Below are 22421 nucleotides of genomic sequence, written 5' to 3' on the forward strand. Positions count from 1 at the left end.
AGGCTCTGCTGCTAGGTAAAATTTTGAGTTTCAGAGTGATTTTAAGAAGTCTGTTTTTGGATGCGAATTTTGTTTAGGGGACTACCTCTTAAAATATTCCTCTAAGATATCAAGAAACTTTTTCTATTAAAGGGCCACATGGTAAAGTTTTAGGCTTTGCAGTCCACACAGTCTGTCACAATTACTACCACCGTTTTAATGGGAAAGAAACCATGTATGATACATAAACAAATGAGTATGGCTGTAGTCCAATAGAACTTAAAGAAGCAGATCAGATTTGGTCATAGGCTGTAGTTTGCTGCACCAAGTGGAAAAATGTTAAGCCACCCTATGTATTTTAGTCTATTTTTTATGCCCTACAATTTCTTTGTACAAAAATCTCAACACTATTTTATTTAGTTACTTCACGGAAACCAAGGGAAGATGAAAAAGATGGCCAGGCATATAAGTTTGTGTCACGATCTGAGATGGAAGCAGATATTAAAGCTGGAAAGTATTTGGAACATGGGGAATATGAAGGAAATCTCTATGGAACCAAAATTGATTCTATTCTTGAGGTTGTCCAGACTGGACGGACTTGCATTCTGGATGTCAACCCCCAAGTAAGCTGCTTGGATTCCAAAGCTGTTTTTCATATTTTATTTTCTGTGGAGTTTTTTTCATGTATGTCGGGGATGTTGGGTTGGGGTTGTTTGTTTTGTCAGGGTAGAAAGGTGACTCCCTCCATTACCTTTGGGTGATAGAGAATGTTATTATGTATACATAGCTAGTTAAATAAATCTCTGAACAATTAGCCAACAGCAGCTTGGGTGGCAATAGAAACTGTGTGATTAGATCTACAGTAGAAGTTTAGTATATATTTTACCTGTTCAAGTAATGCATAAATGCATATGTTAAAAAATGTTAATTTTAAAACTCAAGTGTGCAATATAAAGAATAAAAAGTTAAAGTCACTCCCCCTCGTACCTGACACACATGCACACCTCTTATTCTCACTCTGTGTTTCTCTCTTACCTACCCCTTCCCACTCCACTCCACTCAGCCCAACCTCACCTCCCTACTCAGAGATAAGAGTTGTTAATAGTTTCTTATGTCTCTTCTAGTCATTTCACTATGCCTTAAATACAAATATATATAAGGTAATGGGTTTTCTGTTTTTGTTGTTTCTTTTTACAAAAATGGAAAAATTCTACATAGAATTTTCAGGGGTTTTATGAAATAGTACTGTTTCTTGAAGATCTTTTTATGGTTACTGTAGAGCTTTTTTTTCTTTGTAATTGCTATATAGTACTTTATAGTATGAATATATATTCATTTAACCACTCTCCAATAAATCAACATTGAGGTTATTTCTACTTTTTCGGTATTAACAGAATTCTACAATTAACATAAAAAGAGTTTACATCACTCTTGATGATTTTTTGATCATTGTTTTATACTTTCGTTTCTTCAAGAGGAACAGACTGAATTTAGAACAAAATAAATGGATCAATATTTTAAGAAAGTACTATATGGAATGAGAATGACAAAACGGAGATAGGTATTAAATTATGTCCTTTACTCCATAGAACAAGTGCAAACAGCCCTTGATTTATACTAAAGGGTAGCAGAATTCTAGTTCTAATATTGTATAAATTGGCTTATAATTATTCTTTTACACAGGCACTGAAAATATTGAGGACGTCAGAGTTTATGCCCTATGTGGTATTTATTGCGGCTCCAGAGCTAGAGACGTTGCGTGCCATGCACAAGGCTGTGGTGGATGCAGGAATCACTACCAAGCTTCTGACCGTGAGCTAACCATATGATTGTCCTTCTAAAATCTTTCCTTTTCTTTTGAGCATGTTTAACTCTTATCTAACTTATTTTTATTTATTTATTTTTGAGGCAGAGTCTTGCCTTCTTGTCCAGGCTGGAATGCGTTGACACGATCTAAGTTCACTGCAACCTCACCCTCCCAGGTTCAAGCGATTCTCTTGCCTCAGCCTCCCAAGTAGCTGGCATTACAGGCGTGTGCCACCAGGCCCAGCTAATTTTTGTATTTTTAGTAGAGACAGGGTTTCCCCATGTTGACCAGACTGGTCTTGAACTCCTGACTTCGAACTCCTGATCTGCCCACCTTGGCCTCCCAAAGTGCTGGGATTACAGGCGGGAGCCACCGTGCCTGGCCAACTCTTAGCTAATTATGCTATGAAACAGACATGCTATATAAGGTGACACAGAATAAAAATTAATTTGATGTAGTTAGGATCTGGAACAGTGTTCTTTTACTTGAAAATCATTGTACACTTTATTTTAAATCAAAAGTTTAGTTCCCCTTTGTAAAATGAAATGGACCAATATTAAAATATGCATATTAATTAAATACCTTCATTTTACTTGTGGGGTGACTGGGCTCCAAGATCATTAACAGACATGTTTATTATATGGTTTATCATTGGTAAAGTTAGGTGTTCTGATGTTTAGTTTCTATTACATGTTTTTTCCTTTTTTTCCTCTCTCCTTTTTCACTTATGGAAATTCAAAAACATATGCAAAAGAGGGGGAAAATGAGCCCTTATGCCCATCACCTAGCTTCAATAATCATGGCAATTTCTTGTTTTAATTAGACCCCTCCCCACTTCCTCCTCTCCTTGAATTATTTTGAAGCAAATCTTTGATATCATGTCATCCATAAATATCTCAATATTTATATCTAAAAGATAAAGACATTTAAAACATACCATTAGTACAACCAAAAATAATAAGCAGTATCTTACTGTCATCTACATGCAGTCTATATTTGAGTTTCTCCAAGGTTTTTTTTGTTGTTGTTGTTGTTCAAATCAGTATTCGAACAAGATCAACACATTGAATTTACTTGTTGTCACCTAAATCTTTTTCCCAGCTTAATTGAGGTATAATTGATACGCAGTAAACTGTGTGTACCTAACGTGTCCCACTTGATCAATTTGGCCATATATTTGTACTCGTGAAAGCCATTACAACCAAAATAATGAACATGTCCATCATCTCCACACAATTCCCTGTGCTCCTTTGTAACCTGCTCCCTGCACCCTTCCTCCCACCACTCTCACCGTTTCGCCCCACTGTACTTGGTTATATGCCATGAAATCAGGTAGTAGTAGTTTTCTTTGTTCTTTTTCAAGTTGATCCATGTCTCTGCTTTCTGAATGTATGAAACATAGTAAGTGTTTAATGTCTTTGCAAATTCTAACATGTGAGTCAGTTCTGGATTGGTTTTGATTGAATGATTTTTCTCTTTATTATGGGTATATCTTCCTGCTTCTTTGCAATCCTGGTAACTTTTTTGGATGCCAGACATTGTGAGCTTTGTTCTAGGATGCAGTTATTTGGAAATAGTTTGGTTTTTTCAGGTCTCACTTTTTAAATTTGTTAGGTAAGACCCAAGCATTTCTTATTTTAGGGCCAGTTATTCCCCCACAAATAAGGCAAGACCTATTTGGTACTCCTACCACAGGGCCTGTGAGTCATGAGGTTTTCTATTCTGGCTAAGGGGGAATAGGTGCCATCCCTGGGTACCTCTGATCCTTTCTGGTGGTTCTTTCTCAGCTTCAGGTCATACTTGTGTGTGAGTTGGTACTCAGCTGAATGCTGGACAAGGACCTTCTACAAATCTCCAAAGTCTGTCTCTGCTGCTCTTCCCCTCCGGCGTTCCGTCCTGCAAACTCTTGCCACCTGGGTCTCCCTGGGCTCAGCTCTGTCTTCAACTCAGAGTCCTGTAGGCTCCTCTGGGCTCACTCTCTGTATCCTACTACCCATAAATTCTTTCAAGCCAGTAAACTGGAGTAATCGTAGAACTCACTTCATTTGTTTTCTATCTTTCTGTGATCTGTTTTTAATATCTTGATGTATAGTATCTTAAAAACTATTTCATACATTTTGTCCATAAATTAATTGTTAGGTGGGAGAGGTAGTCTGATGCCTGTTATTTCACCTTGGCTAGAAGCAGACGTCCCTTTAGTACCTTTTAATCTGTAAATTCTCACTGCCACCCTCCCTCCCCTCTCTTTTCACATTGTTTTAGTTGTTTAAAAAAAAAAAAAAGTAGATCATTTATCCTACAGCATGTTCCGTAATCTGGATTTTACCCATTCTGCCCCCATTGTATCATATTCCTCTATCCCTTCTATTTCCTGTAAACTGATAGGTCGATCTAGAGGGTTGGTCAGACACAGATTCAGGTTATTCACAGTTTTGGTTGGTGATTGGTTGGTTTTTGCAAGAATAATTCACAGGTGGTACTTGTTTTATTACATCATGAGGCATACGTCAGACTTTTTGTCATAAGATTAATCAGTGGGGTCAGAAGTTGTTAGCCTGATCTATAAAGTTCCTCAGTAACTCTTTACCTAATGGTTTTAGCAAACTTTATTAATCTTTGCCTTGGATAAGTTTTTTTTTAGGGATGGCAAAGTGGTAGTATTCTAAGTTTGTCATTCCTTCTACGTTTATAAAATAGAATTCTTAAAAAGAACTTTTCCTCATCAAGTAGTTGATTATTCTGAGGTACAGTTGATACAGGAAAGGCAGGATACATCTTTGATACTATCCTTTGTAGGTCAGCTTTCAGAATAATGAGTTTATTCCCCAAGAGCCTCTAGAGGTTACAGGTGACCAGCTGAAATTGGCTTTGTTTTTTCAATTTCTTGAGCACATGTGTTCAAACTTATTTGATGTGCTTTATTCTGTTGCAGTGATTATTCTTATTGGTGCTAAGATTGTCCCATCATTGACCAATAGGAGCTTATTCTAGTTGGCCCTTGAGACTTTTTTTTTTTTTTTCATGACCCTGATAGTCTTGGATAGCTTTCTTGCTATCTGGTAGAACAAATGTTCCAGGCTCATCTTGTACATTTTCTGTTCTAGGCCAGGAACCAGCCATTTTTCCAAGATACTCTGATTTCTTTTAGAGTAAATGGTGTTTTAAGACCATAATACTAACAGTGCCCATTGTCACAGAGTTGATCACTGCTTCTTGCTGACCTTTTTATGTGGACAGTGCTAGCATATATGCTTTTCTGTTTGTATGTTTGAAGGAAAATATATCATGAATTTATTCTGATATTTTCCAATCAAATTCAAGATCACAGGATTTTTATTTAACTTATTTTATCTTATATGCCTAATTCCTTTCTCTTATGCTGAACATCCCAGTTCTCATAAACACTGGAAATGTTAGAATTAGAATATCATATAATTGCTCATTTGCTTTATTCCACAGTACAAATACAACATTCTGGGAATAAGTATATCAACACAACCACCACTAGTATCATTACTGTGAACAGTCCCCCCAGCTCCCCACCAAGTATATACAGTCAGATCAGTATGGGTTTTGTTTTTTTGTTTTTTTCTGTCACCAGGCTGGAGTGCAGTGGTGCAATCTCGGCTCATTACAACCTCTGCCTCCCGAGTTCAAGCGATTCTCCTGCCTCAGCCTCCCGGGTAGCTGGGACTACAGGCACGTGCTACCACACCCAGCTAACTTTTGTATTTTTAGTAGAGATGGGGTTTCACCCTGTTGGCCAGGAAGGTCACTATGTTTTAAAGTCACTTGAAGTACCTTCTCTCTGTGTATTTAGGTCGGTTGTTCTTTTTAATGTTTAAATTATTGTGTCTTCAGCTAGTAGGAGCCTATTCAACTTGGCTTCTGAGTCTTTTTAACACGATTCTAGTAGTGTTTGATAATTCCTTGCTTTCTGATATGACAAGATGCTCCAGATTATTCTACATTTCCTGGCCTAGACCTGGAACCAGCCATCCAGAAGCCCTTGTTTCTTTTAGTGGGAGATAGCATTTAAAGATAATTCAGACAGTAAGAGTATACATTAAACTCAGTTGGACATTGTTTTTAGACCTTTTCAGTAACCAGAGGTAGGAAATAAATTTTTTGTTTTTAGAAAACATACATCGTTCGTTCAATTTGAAAGCTTCAAATGAAATTTTACATTACTCTTCTTCAGCTTTATATTTGCCTTTTTTTCCTCTTATCCTGAAAACCTTGGTTTGTGATTATATTAACATCATTTCTTTTCTTACATGTATATAAATATAATTTAAGTACATGCACATATGTAATTTCTGAGTAATATCTGTATTAACAATATGATTAGTGAAAAGATTTAAGTTTCAGTCTTTTATTAATTGTTCTTAGGATATATCCCACTAGATTTTTTTTTGTCCTTCAACTTTTGTTTTGAGTTCCAGGGTACATGTACAGGATGTGCAGGTTTGTTACATAGGTGAACGTGTGCCATGGTGGTTGGCTGCACAGATCAACCCATCACCTACGTATTAAGCCCAGCATCCATTGGCTGTTCTTCCTGATGCTGTCTCTCCCCTGTGCTCCTACCCTGACAGGCCCCAGTGTGTGTTATTCCCACCATGTGTCCATGTGTTCTCATTGTACACCTCCCACTTATAACCCACTAGATACTATCTTCTTTTAAAGCCACTGAAATAATTCCTTGTGGCGTGGTTAAACCACCAACTTGGAACACAGGTTTATTTGTTTTATTTTGCTTCTGATTTTTAAGAATGGCTTTTATTTGAATTTAAATTTTGTTGTATAATTCTGTACAACATTTTCATTGCTCCAACATAAATCTTAAAACAAATCTAGCTTTTCTGTGCCCTCTCCCTTTGTTTCCTCCCACCCTCATTGGCTACCATTATTGCTAGCCATTTTACCATATTAGTTTCCAATATAAGCAGGTGTGCCTGTATATCTCCCCCCCATTTTATACATAAATCGTACCTTATGTACAAAATGTACCTGCATTTTTCCCATATCATTATATCCTGGAGACCACTCTATAGCCAGAGAGAGAATCTTTATTTCCTGTTCCATCTGTATGGCATACTCCATTATTGTTAACAGGTTTTTTTTTTTTTAAACAAATCAAATTGCTAATGGCTGTAATAGGCAAGAATTGCTTTCAAGTTGAATTGTGGCCTGTTTACATATCTATGATCAGAGGTATTTTAGTTGTTTCAAACTCATTTAGAAATCTCAGTATTAGCTGAAATGTAAGTATTAGGGTCCTTCAGGCCTGGCAGTGAATCCACTTCTCTCTCTACACTTTCTACACAAATGACATTGTTGGGTGTTTCCATCAACATCATTTATATTCGTGCCGTTGTTATGCTAATGATTTATATACAGCTAGCTCAGACCTCAGAGCTCTGATTTGCATAACCAGTAGCCTGCTGTACATCTCCACTTGGATGTCTCACAAACATCTTAAGCTTACCATATTACAAAGTAGCACACTTCGTTTCCCCCAGAAATTGTGCTCTCCCCACCCCTCCACTCTGTATCTCCCACAGCCACCCATTTACCTTAGTTAGAAACCCAAGAGCAATTCATGACTCATTCATTTTCCTCCCTTTTCAAATCCTAGATGATGTAAAAAACTAATCCTGATTATTTTATCACCAAAATAAATTTCCAGTCTCGTGTCATTTTCATCTCCTCTGTCACCATCATAATCTAGGCAACCCTTTTCTCTGACCTGGATTCCTGCCATCAGTCTCCCTGCTTCTACTCGTGTCATACCACATTTTCATTTGAGGCCCACAGAGGTCTTTCGATCACATAGGGATCCTCCATGACCTACCTGGTTCCCCAGCCCTTCACCCATTCCGGTCTTCTTTCAGTATCTTGAACGTGCCAGGATCGTTTCCTTCCTCTGGGTTTTGCCCTGCTGTTTCCTCTGCCTGGATGCTGACCTCCTTATTTTCACTTAGTTCTCAGCTTAACTGTCATTTACTACTCAGTCTCTTTCTAATCACTTTATCTAAAGTAGATCTCTTAAAATTCTTTGTGCCTGTTTTGTTTGTTTCATGATAGTTATCACAACTTGGAATTTTTTATATTTATTTCTTCTTTATCTCCTCCACTAAAGGATAGGAACCCTCTCTGTTATTCATTGTTATACCCACTGATTCTGAAATGTAGTAGACACCTTAATAGGAACTCAATAAATATTTGTAGAATATATAGAAGTATAGTGAAATTCAAAACACCATCTTACAAAAAGCTTTACTTATGTAGAACCCATTGCTTATGTACTCCCCACATCATTCCACAATGACTAAAACTACTTTATGAAATATGAACAGTGCCTGGACAAAAACGTAAATAAACATATATGAGTATGTGTTTTGGTGGAGGATGGGCAGCATGTAAGGTTAATCTTCAAAAAACACTTCTAAGATTCTCTGATCTTATCTTAGAGAAAGGTAGCAAATCTGACTTTGAGCTTAACAGCCACTACAAATTGGGTTCCATGATGTACATAGGCCATAAGATAAAAATCTTTTGAAAAGGATGATATAGTGGAGCTAGAAACCAGTCACCTACAGTAATTCTTTTGTTACTGTAGATTCACTGCAGTATTATTCACTCCAAGATTATTGTCAGCAGTCTTTTAATTAGGAATTTTATCTTAATATCAGTCAAACAGAAGATGCAGAATACTCATAAATGTAAACATGAGTATTGTTGGAAAGAATAAGACATGAACAGATGGCAGCATTGTCTTTAACACTATATGGATTAGATTTTGAGGATTAATACCAGAATTACCAGAAATATATCTAACCTATTTATTATATTCACTTCTAGTTGGAGTTTGAGCAAGTAAATATGCATTGTAATACAAACATTTCCTTTTAAAACTCTTCAACAGGATTCTGACTTGAAGAAAACAGTGGATGAAAGTGCACGGATTCAGAGAGCATACAACCACTATTTTGATTTGATCATCGTAAATGACAATCTAGACAAAGCCTTTGAAAAACTACAAACTGCCATAGAGAAACTGAGAATGGAACCGCAGTGGGTCCCAATCAGCTGGGTTTACTGATGATTCAGTAAGGTTAACAATGAAAATTAAACTTTTAAAAAGTGACTGCAACAATTAAACCTTCTACTGAGAAAATACATCACAGTTAGAAGATCATCTGCCAAGTCCGGGCGTTTTTATGGTGTAGATTGAAATAACAGTACACTGTTCTGAATTTTTATATAAATTGTGGTTGGGAAGGTGTACTAATATATAATTTATCTTAATTTTTCTAACTTTGTATGGATAATCTTTCTATTCATATCACATAAAGAAATGCGTTGAAGCATTTTGTATATGTTTTGATTTAGTACCCTTGCCTTTTTCATCAAAGGAGTTTTCAAATCGTTCACTCTTAACATTGGTCTCATATTTTCACTGTGATAATGAATATTACTTGAAATAGTTTTGTAAAGCTGTCATTTAGTTCAGTATTGAAATAGTGAAGGGTTAGTCTTAATAAAAGAAAATATAGTTATTGACCTTCCTTCTTATAAATTTCTTACAAAAGCAGAATTTTAATGTCAGTGTTACAGCTAGTCTACTACCATCTAAATCTGACATCAAAAGTCTGATCAGTTTACGTATTTTCATTATTTCAGAGATGTATGGCTATCCATTCTAATTTATGCAGTTGTTTTAGTTTTGTCTCTTCATTTCTATCTTTACTGAAAAATTGAAGAGCAATACCTTGCACTCTCTTATGAGGTTATTCTTTTTATTTGTTGCAATGTTATGATACTAATTTAATGTGTACACAGTAAGCTCGGAGGCTGGAAGCAAGGTCATGCAGACTGAGAGAGTGCCTTATCCTGTAAAACCTTACAGCAAAATGACACTTGAAGAAAGCTTATTTTCACATGTAAAATTTTAACTAACAAAAGGAACCTACTACTTTAAACAATGTTTTTATTAGAACATGGTCAGCAAATGTATCATGCCTCTGCAAATTTTAGTGATGTTTAAAGATGCCTCTAAGTTTGCAGTTGTAGGTTTTGTGAATAATCAATGTGCTTTTGGAAATGTGATGTGATCCTTAGGGTGCCTGTTCTGTCTGTTGTGTTGAGAACCAAATCCATTGAACAACTTAAAAAATTGGGAAATAATTGTCAGCTGTTTTGTATACATACACACAAAATATATACATTATATAATATGTATATTATGTATTATATAATATATATTAAATGTTTTGTATATTTTTTACATATCTGTTAAGAAATGTACTTTGTTTTTTGTTTGTTTGTTTCTTTGTTTGGAGATGGAGTCTGTCTCTGTCACCCATGCTGGAGTACAGTGGCACGATCTCAGCTCGCTGCAACCTCTGCCTCCTGGGTTCATGTGATTCTTGTGCCTCAGCCTCCCAAGTAGCTGGGATTACAGGTGCATGCCACCATGCCCGGCTAATTTTTGTATTTTTAGTAGAGACGAGGTTTCACCATGTTGGCCAGGCTGGTCTCGAACTCCTGACCTCAAGTGATCTGCCCACCTTGGCCCCCCAAAATGCTGGGATTACAGGCATGAGCCACTGCACCTAACCAAGAAATGTACTTTTTGTTTAATGATTACCAAAAGAAGTTGTCCTTTAGATGCATTGACTTATACAAATTCCCACATTCACCTCAGTTAATATCTTCGTTTAGGATTCTTGGATAATAGAAATTCTTCCTAAAACATATTCAGAGATGCAACTCATTATTAAATTAAGGTAACCACATTCTGTATTGTTGCCAGCTTTTCATATAAACATTATTCACACTTTAAAGGATTAGGTGCTTAAATATTGATGGTCATCTTTGTCTAGTGTTAGGTGCCAGACACCTGGCTGCTGAATTTGTTTTTTCCCTCACCAAGGTTGTCATATGGAATGCCAGCTGGGAGAACTTGGAGGGATCTTTTTCACAATAAAACAAAACACCCAAGTTGTCATATTGCTAAAGCTGGAAATCTATAGGTTTTTCTTTTTTTCTTTTTTTTTGATTCTAGCTTTCATTGCCAGAACACAAATTCACGTTTCTTGTCCCAGGACAGGGAATTGGTGACAAAATGGATTATACTATTTTAATAACTGTGGAAACTTTCAAACTACATGTATGTACACCAAATTCTTGGCTTCTCAAAGCAACATGAATTAAAGCACAGTATCAAGGTGATGCCCTATGACTTAATGTTTTAACACACACTTGAAATTTTAAGAGAAATTTCAGTTCTGCACTCAGGAAATGTGCTGTATTCTCTAATGTACTTTCATGCTGCAGCATGGAGCCTCTTTAAACAGCTTTGGGATAATCATAGCAGCACAAGAAGTTTATCTGCCAAATATTTCAATCATCTTGGTACAATAGATGACTTTTACATCATGTATATTGTTAGCCTTATGTGATATAAAATGTATTACTTAGAAAATATACTTAAAGGAATTATTTCTTATAAATGGTATTCATGATTGACTATCTAATTAATGCATATTAGATTTCTCCTAATATGAAATGATGCAGTTTAGTTCATTTCAGTCTAGATGCCAGTGCTAACAAGAATACATTTAGATAAGTTCATTGTATCTCAATGAAGAATCATTGAACTTGAAACCCAAGTCCCATATGAATCTGCAGGAATGAGCAGTGCTATGCTGGGGCAAGAAGCCCAGGGGTCCCAGGGTTCTTCCTAGGTAATGAGAGTATAGCTGTGATCAAGGAAATGTGAACTTCTCTTTTGGGAAGATCTGTGATAATTAGCTTTATGGAAGAGAAAATGGTTTAGAGTGATGTTGAGCAATTGTTAAGGGTTGAAATAGACACACACATGCATGTGCTTTTGGGAAACATGATGTGCCAGCACATTAATGTGCCTGAGGGCTCCTTGTGGATAGGTGAATGTCCACATTTCAGCACTCAAGCATGATTGTACACAACTGGAGACTATATATATTTTTTCATTTTCAATTGTACAAATACCCATAGAGGTGATATCCCTGGATAAGTCATTTAACCGTAACTTAGTGAAATAAATGTGATGGCCCTACAAAGTAGAATTTTCACCTTCATTACAGCCTTGCCTTTATTATGCAGTCTCCATTTCTGTGTGGTATTTGGTAATATCACATGTCAGATACATCAGGACTTTGTTTATTTTGGCTAACTCTAACTATACAATTGCTGAACATAGCTTTCTGAAATGGAAATTATATCAGAAACCCAGTATGCCTACAGCAGTAGTAGCCTAAACCCTAGATTCTAGAATCCAATAAATTTATAATAGTTTTTAAGAAGTTTCCTTTAAAGCCACAAATAGATTATTAAGGCAAATTTAGATAATAACCCAAGTTAGCGATAAAACCGTGTGACATTACAGATTATATCCAGATACTAACTGCTTTGACCATATCCCAATGACAATAAAAAATGATCCTTGCTTTAAAAATTATTTAATGGTACTTATTTTTCTGTATAACAAGTGTCATGATCCCAGTGATTGGAGTTGATTTTCAAGGTGGATAGCCATAGAGTTAGGTAAAATTATTTTGAATTGGCAAACTAAAGATAACAATATTGAAAACTGCTCAAAATAATAACCTACTTACATTTTACTTTTGTAACCTCTGAAACAGTACTCCATTATCCAGAAATCACAGGCTAGAGAGCCAATAATTTTATAGTAATTAACCTTAACTAAACATGAAAAAGGCAATCCTGAAGTTTTATGTACATAGATAGCAGTTCAATTTTTAAATGTTTGAGTTGCCATATATTATGTATGTGTGTGTGTATATATATACAGCTATGTGTATAATATGTAAAATTATCCCAAAATATATGAATATAAAACTGAATGCATTCATGTAATTATAACTAGCATTCTAAAATTTTTAATTACTCCCATTTCTTTGACATTCTGAAACTTTTTTTAGATTGTTTTTAAAGGCTCTGGTTCCACCTTGAAGCTGAGAATCTTTCTGAAAAATATATGAGAAACTCAGAAAGTAGTCATTATTATAATAAATTTAATTTTCTTAGGGAAAAAGGACAGGGTTCCGGATGGAAACCCCTTGGGAAATTCTTATTTAAACTTTTGAATGAATCTATAATATGATTCAGGTTGAGATTATGGTACCTGCCCTTGTCTTATTTCAAGAGATTTGCTGTGAGAATTCATGTAATATCTGTAATGTATTCGGAATTCTTGGGAGAAATTGATTCTTTTGAATAATGGGATTATTGTATATAGTACAAATGAATACTCACAAAATTTAAGAATACATTTGACTAATAATTGAGCATCTTGTCAGTTTTTATGCCAGTATATATTGTATACCTGAGGAAGATGACAGTTCTATAATTTTTTTAAGGTAAGGTTATTTTTAAATTGCATTTTTGTTCTAGCGTTTTGCAGTTTATATTCTTTTTAAAATATTTCCCATAATTCATCATGCTACCTTCTGTGTTCTTGGAATGGTTTTTGAAAAATGCACAGATTCAAACATGAGTCCTTAATATACTAAACAGCGAAAGAATGATGATATATCATTTCTAAAGTAAGCATGGTTCAGACCACTTTGGCAAGACACTGCAGTACTTTTAAAAAAATATTCTCTACTGATAAAAGTAAAGACAGGGTAGATCCTAATTCTGACTTCTGACTGTGTGATCTTCAATGAAATTTATACTTCCCTTTATCATTACTATTCTGCTTGTTAAGTAAGGCTAAGTTAATATTTGTCTTCGCCTTAAATTCTAATTTGTAATTTGTAACTGTGATGTGGTAACTGATATGCTGAACTGAAAAATCCTTATTTAGTTATTTTAAAGTGTACCTCTTTCTGAAGTAATGTAGTGGATGGTGAATACTTTTCAGGAATTCTTCTTCCAGTTTTAAAATAGCCCCAAAGATAAAGTTTCAGCCGGAAGAAGGTCTGTTCTCTTAGTCCTAATCAGAAAGTCCCTTTTAGCTTATAAACCCGTACTAAATCCAAACCCTTAACAAATCCTTGCTGCCAGTCAGACCACTCACAAGTCAAAAAAATGTAAGCAAACATTCCAGTACTTGGTTACACCAGAAGACTCTGATCTTTGCCCCTCAAAACTGTCCTACTTTATCCTTATACCTGAAATCACTGTAGCCCTGTTGTTTTACCCATGCCATTAATTTAAAAAGGCGTCTATTTCTTTGTAGAAAGAAACATTCACAGTGAGGTCTTAGTTTGTGAACCTCAAAATCCAGATATTAATCCACTTTAGTTATTACTTTCTAATTGCTTCTCAGTTATTGGCTGATAATGCAGTGGTGTGATAAATCTGACTTACCTCCACATACAAAAGTCGATCAGAAGGGATAGTTCTCTTCCTTTATTCCCCTCCTACTGGCTCTTACTGTTTTCTAATCTTCAATGTAAACAGAATGAACACATCTATACTTAAGGTAAATGCCACCAATAAAATCAGAAGATTGAGTGATTTACTGCTTGTAAAACAACTGTCTTTGAATCTTATGAAATAGGTGGTGGTGCTACCACAGAAGCCAAAAAGGTCTTAAAATTGGAAATAGATGTCTTTATTGTACTTCAGCCAACAGCAAGCCGGGAGAAGAAACATCAATATGGCAGGCCATATATGAAATTTGGCTTTCCTCCTATCAAAGTAGCCTGGGAGCTTGGAGGAAGCCTAATTAATTAACTTAAACAGGAAAAAAGTATACTCATCTGATGTGTGTAAAAACTCATCAGCTGTAAATTATCAACATTAAACCAGAAGTCATTACCATTTAAAATGTGTGGTTTTCATCTTATTCTTAAATAGGAGAGGTGGACAGTAGTGTAAGTAACATTGCTTTAAAGACACAAAACTTGTCCTGGTAAACGTAGTCCAAATGAGAAATGCCTCCATCTTTTCAGGTAGAACCAGATTTCAGGCGTAGCTTAGCTAATCTGTATTTGAAATACAATATAAATAGTTCTTATGACTCTGTATCCTCTGAAAAAGAATTGCTGACTGGCTCCTATCTCTTCAGTAACTTTTTTTTTTTTTTTTTTAAAAGAAGTGATATATTGGACTCTGTTGTAGAAGAATGAGCACTAGTATTCAGCAACAAGTGCAATTTCTCCATGTAATGTTGAGCTCTGTTAGAGCTTATGGTGAGTATTTGATGTGAAAACCTTGCTGTGGGAATTTTTTATTCTTCCTTTTCCCCCCATGCCAGTTCGTTTTGGTAAATCTTTTCTTTGAACACAGACGCATGCTTTTTTAAACCTCTAGTTTTCGAAGTAACTGTAGAAGAGAATCTTTAAAAAAAAAAAAATGGAGGGCAGAATGCTTGTTAGCAATCTGAAAATCAAAGCTGAACAAGCTGCTTAAGTTTCTGATTAAGAAGTTTAAAAAGAAAAATTAATTGCTGCTGCTTTCCAGGTAAATTGTATTATTAGTTTCTGTATAAAAGAAACATTATTGCTGTTGTTGTATAAATAAAATTTTCCTGCAGTACAATTAAGTATTGATTTTTCAGAAACTGTCCCTATAAAGCTTTTCACATATTTCCATGTGCTGTCCAAAACAAAAATTATTGAAATGTCTAATCTGTGAGATTACATACTCCTGGTAAGATATTTTTGTATATATAAAGAAATTTACTATTGGAAAAAAGTGTTTCATTTATAGGTAGAACTAAGGTTTAGAGATAATAATGGAGGATATCTGATTAGCTTTGATAATTTTCTTTTAACTGTTTGCTTTTTTTTAACTTTCAGGTTTGGGGGTACATGTGAAGGTTTGTTACATAGGTAAACACGTGTCACAGGGGTGTATTGTACACATTATTTCATCGTCCAGATACTGAGCCCGGTACCCAATAGTTATCTCTTCTGCTTCTCTCCCTCCTCCCCCTCTCCCCACTCAAGTAGACCCCAGTGTCTGTTGTTTCCTTCTTTGTATTCATAAGATATTATCATTTAGCTCTAACTTAGAAGTGAGAACATGCAATATTTGGTTTTCTATTCTTGTTTTAATTTGCTAAGGATACTGGCCTCCATCTCCATCCATGTTCCTGCAAAAGACATGCTCTCATTCTTTTTTATGGCTGCATAGTATTCCATGGCATATATATGTGTATGTATATATATGGGCATTTAGGTTGATTTGTGTTTTTGCTATTGTGAATAGTGCTGCAATGAACATTTGCATGCATGTCTTTATGGCAGGAAGATTTATATTCCTCTGGGTATATACCCAGTAATGGGATTGCTGGGTCAAATGGTAGTTTGCTACCTTTTAACTCTGAGGAATCTCCATACTGCTTTCCACAATAGTTGAACTAATATACACTCCCACCAACAAGGTATGAGAGTTCCCTTTTCTCTACAACCACGCCAGCATCTGATAGTTTTTGACTTTTTAGTAATAGCCATCCTGACTGGCGTGAGATGGTATCTCATTGTGGTTTTGATTTGTATTTCTCTAATGATCAGTGATATTGAGCTATTCTACATGTGGTTGTTGGTCATACACGTCTTCTTTTGAGAAGTATCTGTTCGTGTCCTTTGCCCATTCTTTAAATGGGGGCAGGGGGGTGTTTTTCTCTTGTAAATTTAAGTTCCTTGTAGATGCTGGATATTAGGCCTTTGTCAGATGCATAGTTTGCAAATATTTTCTCCCATTCTGTAGGCTGTCTGTTTACTCTGTTCAGTTTCTTTTGCTGTGGAGAAGTTCTTAAGATTAATTAGATCTCACTTGTCAATTTTTGCTTTTGTTGCCATTGCTTTTGGTATCTTTGTCATGAAATTTTTACCTGTGCCTGTGTCCAGGATGGTATTGCCAAGGTTGTCTTCCAGGGTTTTTATAGTTTTGAGTTTTGCATTTAAGTCTTTAATCCATCTTGAGTGATTTTTGTATATGGTTTAAGGAAGCGGTCCAGCTTCAGTCTTCTGCAGGTAATTTCTTTTAAGTGCTAAAGGTCTTTGTAAAATGCCCCTAAAGTCATTTGGTTTTTCCCGCCTAAATAAATAAATTGATCACCTGCCTCTACAACAGAGGCCCTAATCATTGTTTTCTCTATCCCAGCCCGATTTGGTGATTTTCAAAGACACACTCAAGGAAAGAATTTCAGTGTTGGGGAAGGTTAAAATATAGGACCAAGAAAACGAGGCTTCTATGCTGAGATGGCATGGAATACTCTTGACCATTTCCCAGCTAGCCAGGAATGTAAGAAACCCTGGTGAGAAAGAGAATGAACTGACCCACTCTGGCACACAGCTCAGCACTGCAGCCTGCAGTGAGAGGGGATGGGGGCCCACCAGGCTGGCAAGAGAGACAGAGGTGTGGCGCTGGGTACATGCAGGAAGCCTCCTTCCAGACAGGGCCCTTTGCAACTTTTGCCCAAGCTAACTTCCAGGATTACCTACCTCATACTTAAGAAATTGCTAGTACAGGCCGGGCGCGGTGGCTCAAGCCTGTAATCCCAGCACTTTGGGAGGCCGAGACGGGCGGATCACGAGGTCAGGAGATCGAGACCATGCTGGCTAATACGGTGAAACCCTGTCTCTACTAAAAAAAAAAAATACAAAAAAAAAAGTAGCCGGGCGACGAGGCTGGCGCCTGTAGTCCCAGCTACTCGGGAGGCTGAGACAGGAGAATGGCGTGAACCCGGGAGGCAGAGCTTGCAGTGAGCTGAGATCCGGCCACTGCACTCCAGCCTGGGCGGCAGAGCAAGACTCCGTCTCAAAAAAAAAAAAAAAAAAAAAAAGAAATTGCTAGTACAGTGTACCTCTGATGTCTCCAGAAGAATTAGATGTTATCTTCTTCATCCTTCCATCTTATACTACCTTAGTTTTCTGTCACAACCACAAATTTACCAGCTTAAGAGAACACAAATTTATTATCTCTTCTGTAGGTCTGAAGTCCAACACAGATATCACCAAGCTAAAATCAAGGTGTCGGCCGGGGCCCGTTGGGGTTCTTACCTGGAGATCTGAGGAAGAACCCACGTCAGGCTTGTGCAGGTTGTTGGCTGACTTCATTTCCATGCAGCTATAAGACTGAGGTTCCTGTTTCCTTGCTGGCTGTCAGAGGGGACTGCGTTCTTCTCTTGCTCTGGTCCCTTCCATCTTCAGAGCTAGCAGCAGCACATAGATCTTTCTTTTTTCCTTTTTTTTTTTTTCAAGATGGAGTTTTGCTCTTATTGCCCAGGCTGGAGGGCAATGGCACGATCTCAGCTCACTGCCACCTGTGCCTCCTGGGTTCAAGTGATTCTCCTACCTTAGCCTCCTGAGTAGCTGGGATTACAGGCATGCGCCACCACACCCAGCAAATTTTTTTTTTTTTTTTTGTATTTTTAGTAGAGATGGGGTTTCACCATGTTGGCCAGGATGGTCTCAATCTCTTGACCTCGTGATCCGCCCGCCTCAGCCTCCCAAAGTGCTGGGATTACAGGCATGATTACAGGCCACCGCGCCTGGCCAGCACATAGATTCTTTCTATTGGCCTCACCTTTCCTGCATTTTCTTGGGCCAAGTCTCCCTCACAGTCTCTTCTGCCTTCTTTCCTTTAAAGTCCCACCCACATAATCCAGGATAATGGGTCCATGTCAGGTCCATAACTTTAAAAGCATTTGCCAAGTCCGTTTCTGCCATGTAAAATAACATACGGGTTCCAGGGACTAGGTCTTGGACATCTTTAAGGAGTCATTAATGGACCACCAAGAGTAGCTATGTCAGTGGTACTCTTTTCATCCGTTTATGAAGAAGTGGTCCTCTTATGAATGGAAATATCAGAATTAAGGGGGCTGTCCTGTGCTATTTTAGGAAGTATTCATTTTATTTACTGTTTTCCAGATGACCTGAGCTAATAGACTTGTTTGCAAATCTAATTATGAAAAAAAAGTATGGTTCTTAATGTCAATGGGGCATTTTTTAAAAAACATTTAATGAGGAAGAAGTTGGAGATATTATCAGTTAGAAACCTCCAAAGATGGTATCTCCAACTTCCTCATTAAATCTTTTTAAACCTTTGGAAGCCCAATTCTGTAAGCACACCTAGCCTTGTTGGACCCACATCTCTACAGGTGTCTGCTAAGATGCCTGGCAGTAACTGGAGGCTGGGAACAACTGTAGTTGCATAAAGCTACCTCCTTTTTAATAGCTAGTTCTTAAAACACAATCCAGCAGGTCAACTGGCTAGTCTTAGAACAGTTGTGAAACAGCTAGATTCCTGACTGACGTAACCCAGACTTTCGGCACTTGTTGGGATGGCTTCTTTCGATCTGAAGTCTTTCATTTTCATCTGTTTCTTAATTTGGAGGATAGGACATACAGAATTCTCGCAGGAATAGAAAGGTAAAACATCTTCCTCTGCCTCTTGTCTCAACCTCTAAGTTGCTCTCTCCCCAAAGAGCCACCGTTAGATTTCATGTGAACTCTTTAAATGAAATTTTCCATACATATTGATAACATGTATACATCTTTTTACACAAGTAGATTCATATTACACCTTCGTTTGCAGTTTGTTCTTTTTACTTATTTCAGAAAATCAGACAAAAGGCAGTATAGTGCCACCATTTTAGCACAAGTGCTTTCACTTTTGCATATTCCTTTCCAGTTTGTATATAAGGCTCATTTCTGTATAGTTGCTGCCACCATGTGCCACTTTATAGCCTCTCCCCCAACATATAAGCATTTTCATAAAGAGTCTCATTTTTAGTAGTGGTGACGAAAGGATTATTTGCTTTATTCTTCCTTGTTAACATTAAAATCTGAAGGGAAGAAAGGGAATAAGTGGATGATGTTGCGGGGGAAAAATAGGTGCTGTACAATATGTTTCTAACAACTGCTACCTCTCATCCCCAGTGGCTCAGACCCTGTCCATGGAATCAGGGAGCCAGTCCAAGCTCTTTATAGAAGGACATCAAAACAGAATAAAAAGCAAAACAGACACAGTTCAAAGTTTCCTTTAATAGGAAATCAACATGTGCTAGACATAGTATGTTCACCAAAGCATGGCAAGGTCACATAAAATGCATATAGCCAGGGTCCCAAGCCAGGGGTGTGTTACTATTAGATTTTTTAAAGTTTAATTTTGTTTAGCAGAAGAATATACTCTAGGAGCATTTACAGTTCATTTTCATTTTCAGTCATCAAATAGCATACATCACATCCAAAACGCAACCTCTTGTGTGCAGAGAAATTGCCTTCCCACAGCAGTCACAATGTAAAAAGAACTTTTGGATTAAAGGGTCAGACTCTTTCTGTATAACAAAGAAAGTGGAATGCAAGTGACAGATGGACTTATTGTGCAGAAAAAAAGTCTGAATGTATGCTAAGAATTCTCAGCCCTCCCAGCTCTTTAGGTGCTGGAACCTAACTCAGATGCTGGCTCACCAGCACAGGAGGGCCTCTGATACGGAAAACTGTTAAAAGAGTACCTGGTGGCTAGAAGTCAGGCCATTCATAATGCAAAATGTCATCACTTCTTAAACTGTTTTGTAAATTCATTTCATTGGTCAACTTTTAATGTGCATGTGACCTTTAACAATTCTGAAAAATACTCAGCCTTGGCCAATAACACGTACTTCTAGTTCACATATGACGTCATGAATGTTCTCTGCCTAAAGCACAGAGTCCATTCAGGGCTATACAAAGAAGTAGTGGGAAGACTTTAGAGTCCTTCAGAATGACAGCTTTCACAGATGACTTCAGTCTCTCCAGGCTAATGTCAGCTGAGGCAAATAAGCGCTGCACGATCCCAAACCTTTCTGTATCTTTCAGGGGAGCCAAGGTTGGGTCTTCAAGATCAGATACTCCATCATCAGACAGAACACGAAGCTGAAATGACACATTTAAACAAATTCATTTTAAAAATGTTCTTTAAAAATCCACATTGGATAGTAATGCACTTGTAGGTAATTCTGGGGGGGCGGAGACTATGTCTTTTTTTTTTTTTTTTTTTGAGACGGAGTCTTCCTCTGTTCAGGCTGGAGTGCAGTGGCACAATCTCGGCTCACTGCAACCTCTACCTCCCGGGTTTAAGCGATTCTTTTGCCTCAGCCTCCCAAGTAGCTGGAACTACAGGCGCGCTACCACGCCCAGCTAATTTTTGTATTTTTAGTAGAGACGGGGTTTCACCATGTTGGCCAGGCTGGTCTCAATCTCCTGACCTCAGGTGATCCGCCCACCTCGGCCTCCCAAAGTGCTGGGATTACAGACATGAGCCACCACACCTGGCCAACTATGTCGTTTTTTAAATTACTCAAATACAGCAGGAAAACCCTTGAGGTGTAACATGATATATTTGATTCAGGCCTGATTCTATCCCATTTGCCTGGTGTCCTCTGTCTGAATCCCTACTCTCCGAACTTTTTTTTTTTTTTTTTTTTTTGAGGCGGAGTCTCGCTCTGTCGCCCGGACTGGAGTGCAGTGGCCGGATCTCAGCTCACTGCAAGCTCCGCCTCCCGGGTTTCCGCCATTCTCCTGCCTCAGCCTCCCGAGTAGCTGGGACTACAGGCGCCCGCCACCTCGCCCGGCTAGTTTTTGTATTTTTAGTAGAGACGGGGTTTCACCGTATTAGCCAGGATGGTCTCGATCTCCTGACCTCGTGATCCGCCCGTCTCGGCCTCCCAAAGTGCTGGGATTACAGGCTTGAGCCACCGCGCCCGGCCCGAACTTTCTACTAGTTCCATTAACTCTAGTATATTAGAAACGTCAGAATGAATGTACTTTGCTCATATATGCAGTATGCCAAGTTTCTGTTTTACTGAAGATATCAGAACTTCTTATATATTTGCATGAACTCCTCAAAGGTAGGTACCATAGTTTAATTATCCTTCCTGCCTCAAGAACCTTTTCCCTTGCTATTCCTTCTTCCAAACTTCCCTGTTGATCTCCCTTTCTCGTCACTCAGTTGTCAGCTGAAATGCCACATCGAGGGCCTTTCCCAATCCCTTTCCATCGATCTACCCCCAACCCCAGAACTCAGCCTTATGTTACTCTATTATGTTGTATCCATAAACTTAGTCACCTTCCCTTATTTAACCCTAAGCTGCTCGTGAGAGCAGGGACCTCATCTGCCGTGCCTATGACGCAGACACTCAATGTGTTCTTCACCGAGGCCACTTTGGATGCTGCTCTAGTTCCACCTGCGCAACACATACTTGAAATATTTTATTTGCTTTTAGGGTCTTGATCCGTGCCTGTAATACTTTTAAGAAAATCTTCAGCAATTAAAAATTTGCCTGTAGATTTCATTTTGAAACAGGCATTCAAGATCTGATTATTAATATAAGTAGTAAAATTTCAAATTAAAAATAGGCCTAGAAAGTATGCCTGAATTTTAAGAAATCTGAAGGGAATCCAAAAGAAAAAATTCCAGAAATGTCCTGAGCAGTGGTGACTATCCTGAAAGTCATGCAGCTTGTCCAGGTGACTGAAGGGTAGCACTCACTAGAATATAAAAGTACTTGTGTGTTTATTATCAAAATCAGCCTCACGAACCTTGTAGATTTGCCAAATACAACTCACACAATGTAACCACAGGCTTAACGTTACCATTAGGCTCAGACTGCAAACTACTGATT

General features: G+C 37.5%; 2 protein-coding genes across 17 annotated transcripts in view; one reads left to right on the top strand and one right to left on the bottom strand.

Moving 5' to 3' along the window:
* Positions 1 to 14835, top strand: part of MPP6 (membrane palmitoylated protein 6) — a 111034-nt gene extending 96199 nt beyond the window's left edge. For 6 of the 13 annotated variants that reach the window (XM_033192547.1, XM_033192543.1, XM_033192540.1 and 3 more), the window contains 3 exons: positions 400 to 602; positions 1663 to 1791; positions 8718 to 12296. In XM_033192547.1, coding sequence (XP_033048438.1) covers positions 400 to 602; positions 1663 to 1791; positions 8718 to 8894 — 509 coding nt within the window. In that variant the 3' untranslated portion in view covers positions 8895 to 12296. Of the gene's footprint in view, positions 1 to 399; positions 603 to 1662; positions 1792 to 8717 lie in introns of all 13 variants that reach the window. The other 7 variants (XM_033192537.1, XM_033192534.1, XM_033192536.1 and 4 more) reach the window with 2 other exon arrangements.
* Positions 14836 to 19783: 4948 nt separating this feature from the next.
* The window catches only part of GSDME (gasdermin E), a 59488-nt gene continuing 56850 nt past the window's right edge, over positions 19784 to 22421 (bottom strand). For all 4 annotated transcript variants that reach the window (XM_033193045.1, XM_033193044.1, XM_033193047.1 and 1 more), the window contains exon 10: positions 19784 to 20673. In XM_033193045.1, coding sequence (XP_033048936.1) covers positions 20440 to 20673 — 234 coding nt within the window. In that variant the 3' untranslated portion in view covers positions 19784 to 20439. The remainder of the gene's footprint in view (positions 20674 to 22421) is intronic.

This window comes from Trachypithecus francoisi, unplaced genomic scaffold (genome assembly GCF_009764315.1).
Source record: "Trachypithecus francoisi isolate TF-2019V2 unplaced genomic scaffold, Tfra_2.0 Lachesis_group4, whole genome shotgun sequence".
Classification (NCBI taxonomy): Eukaryota; Metazoa; Chordata; class Mammalia; order Primates; family Cercopithecidae; genus Trachypithecus; species Trachypithecus francoisi.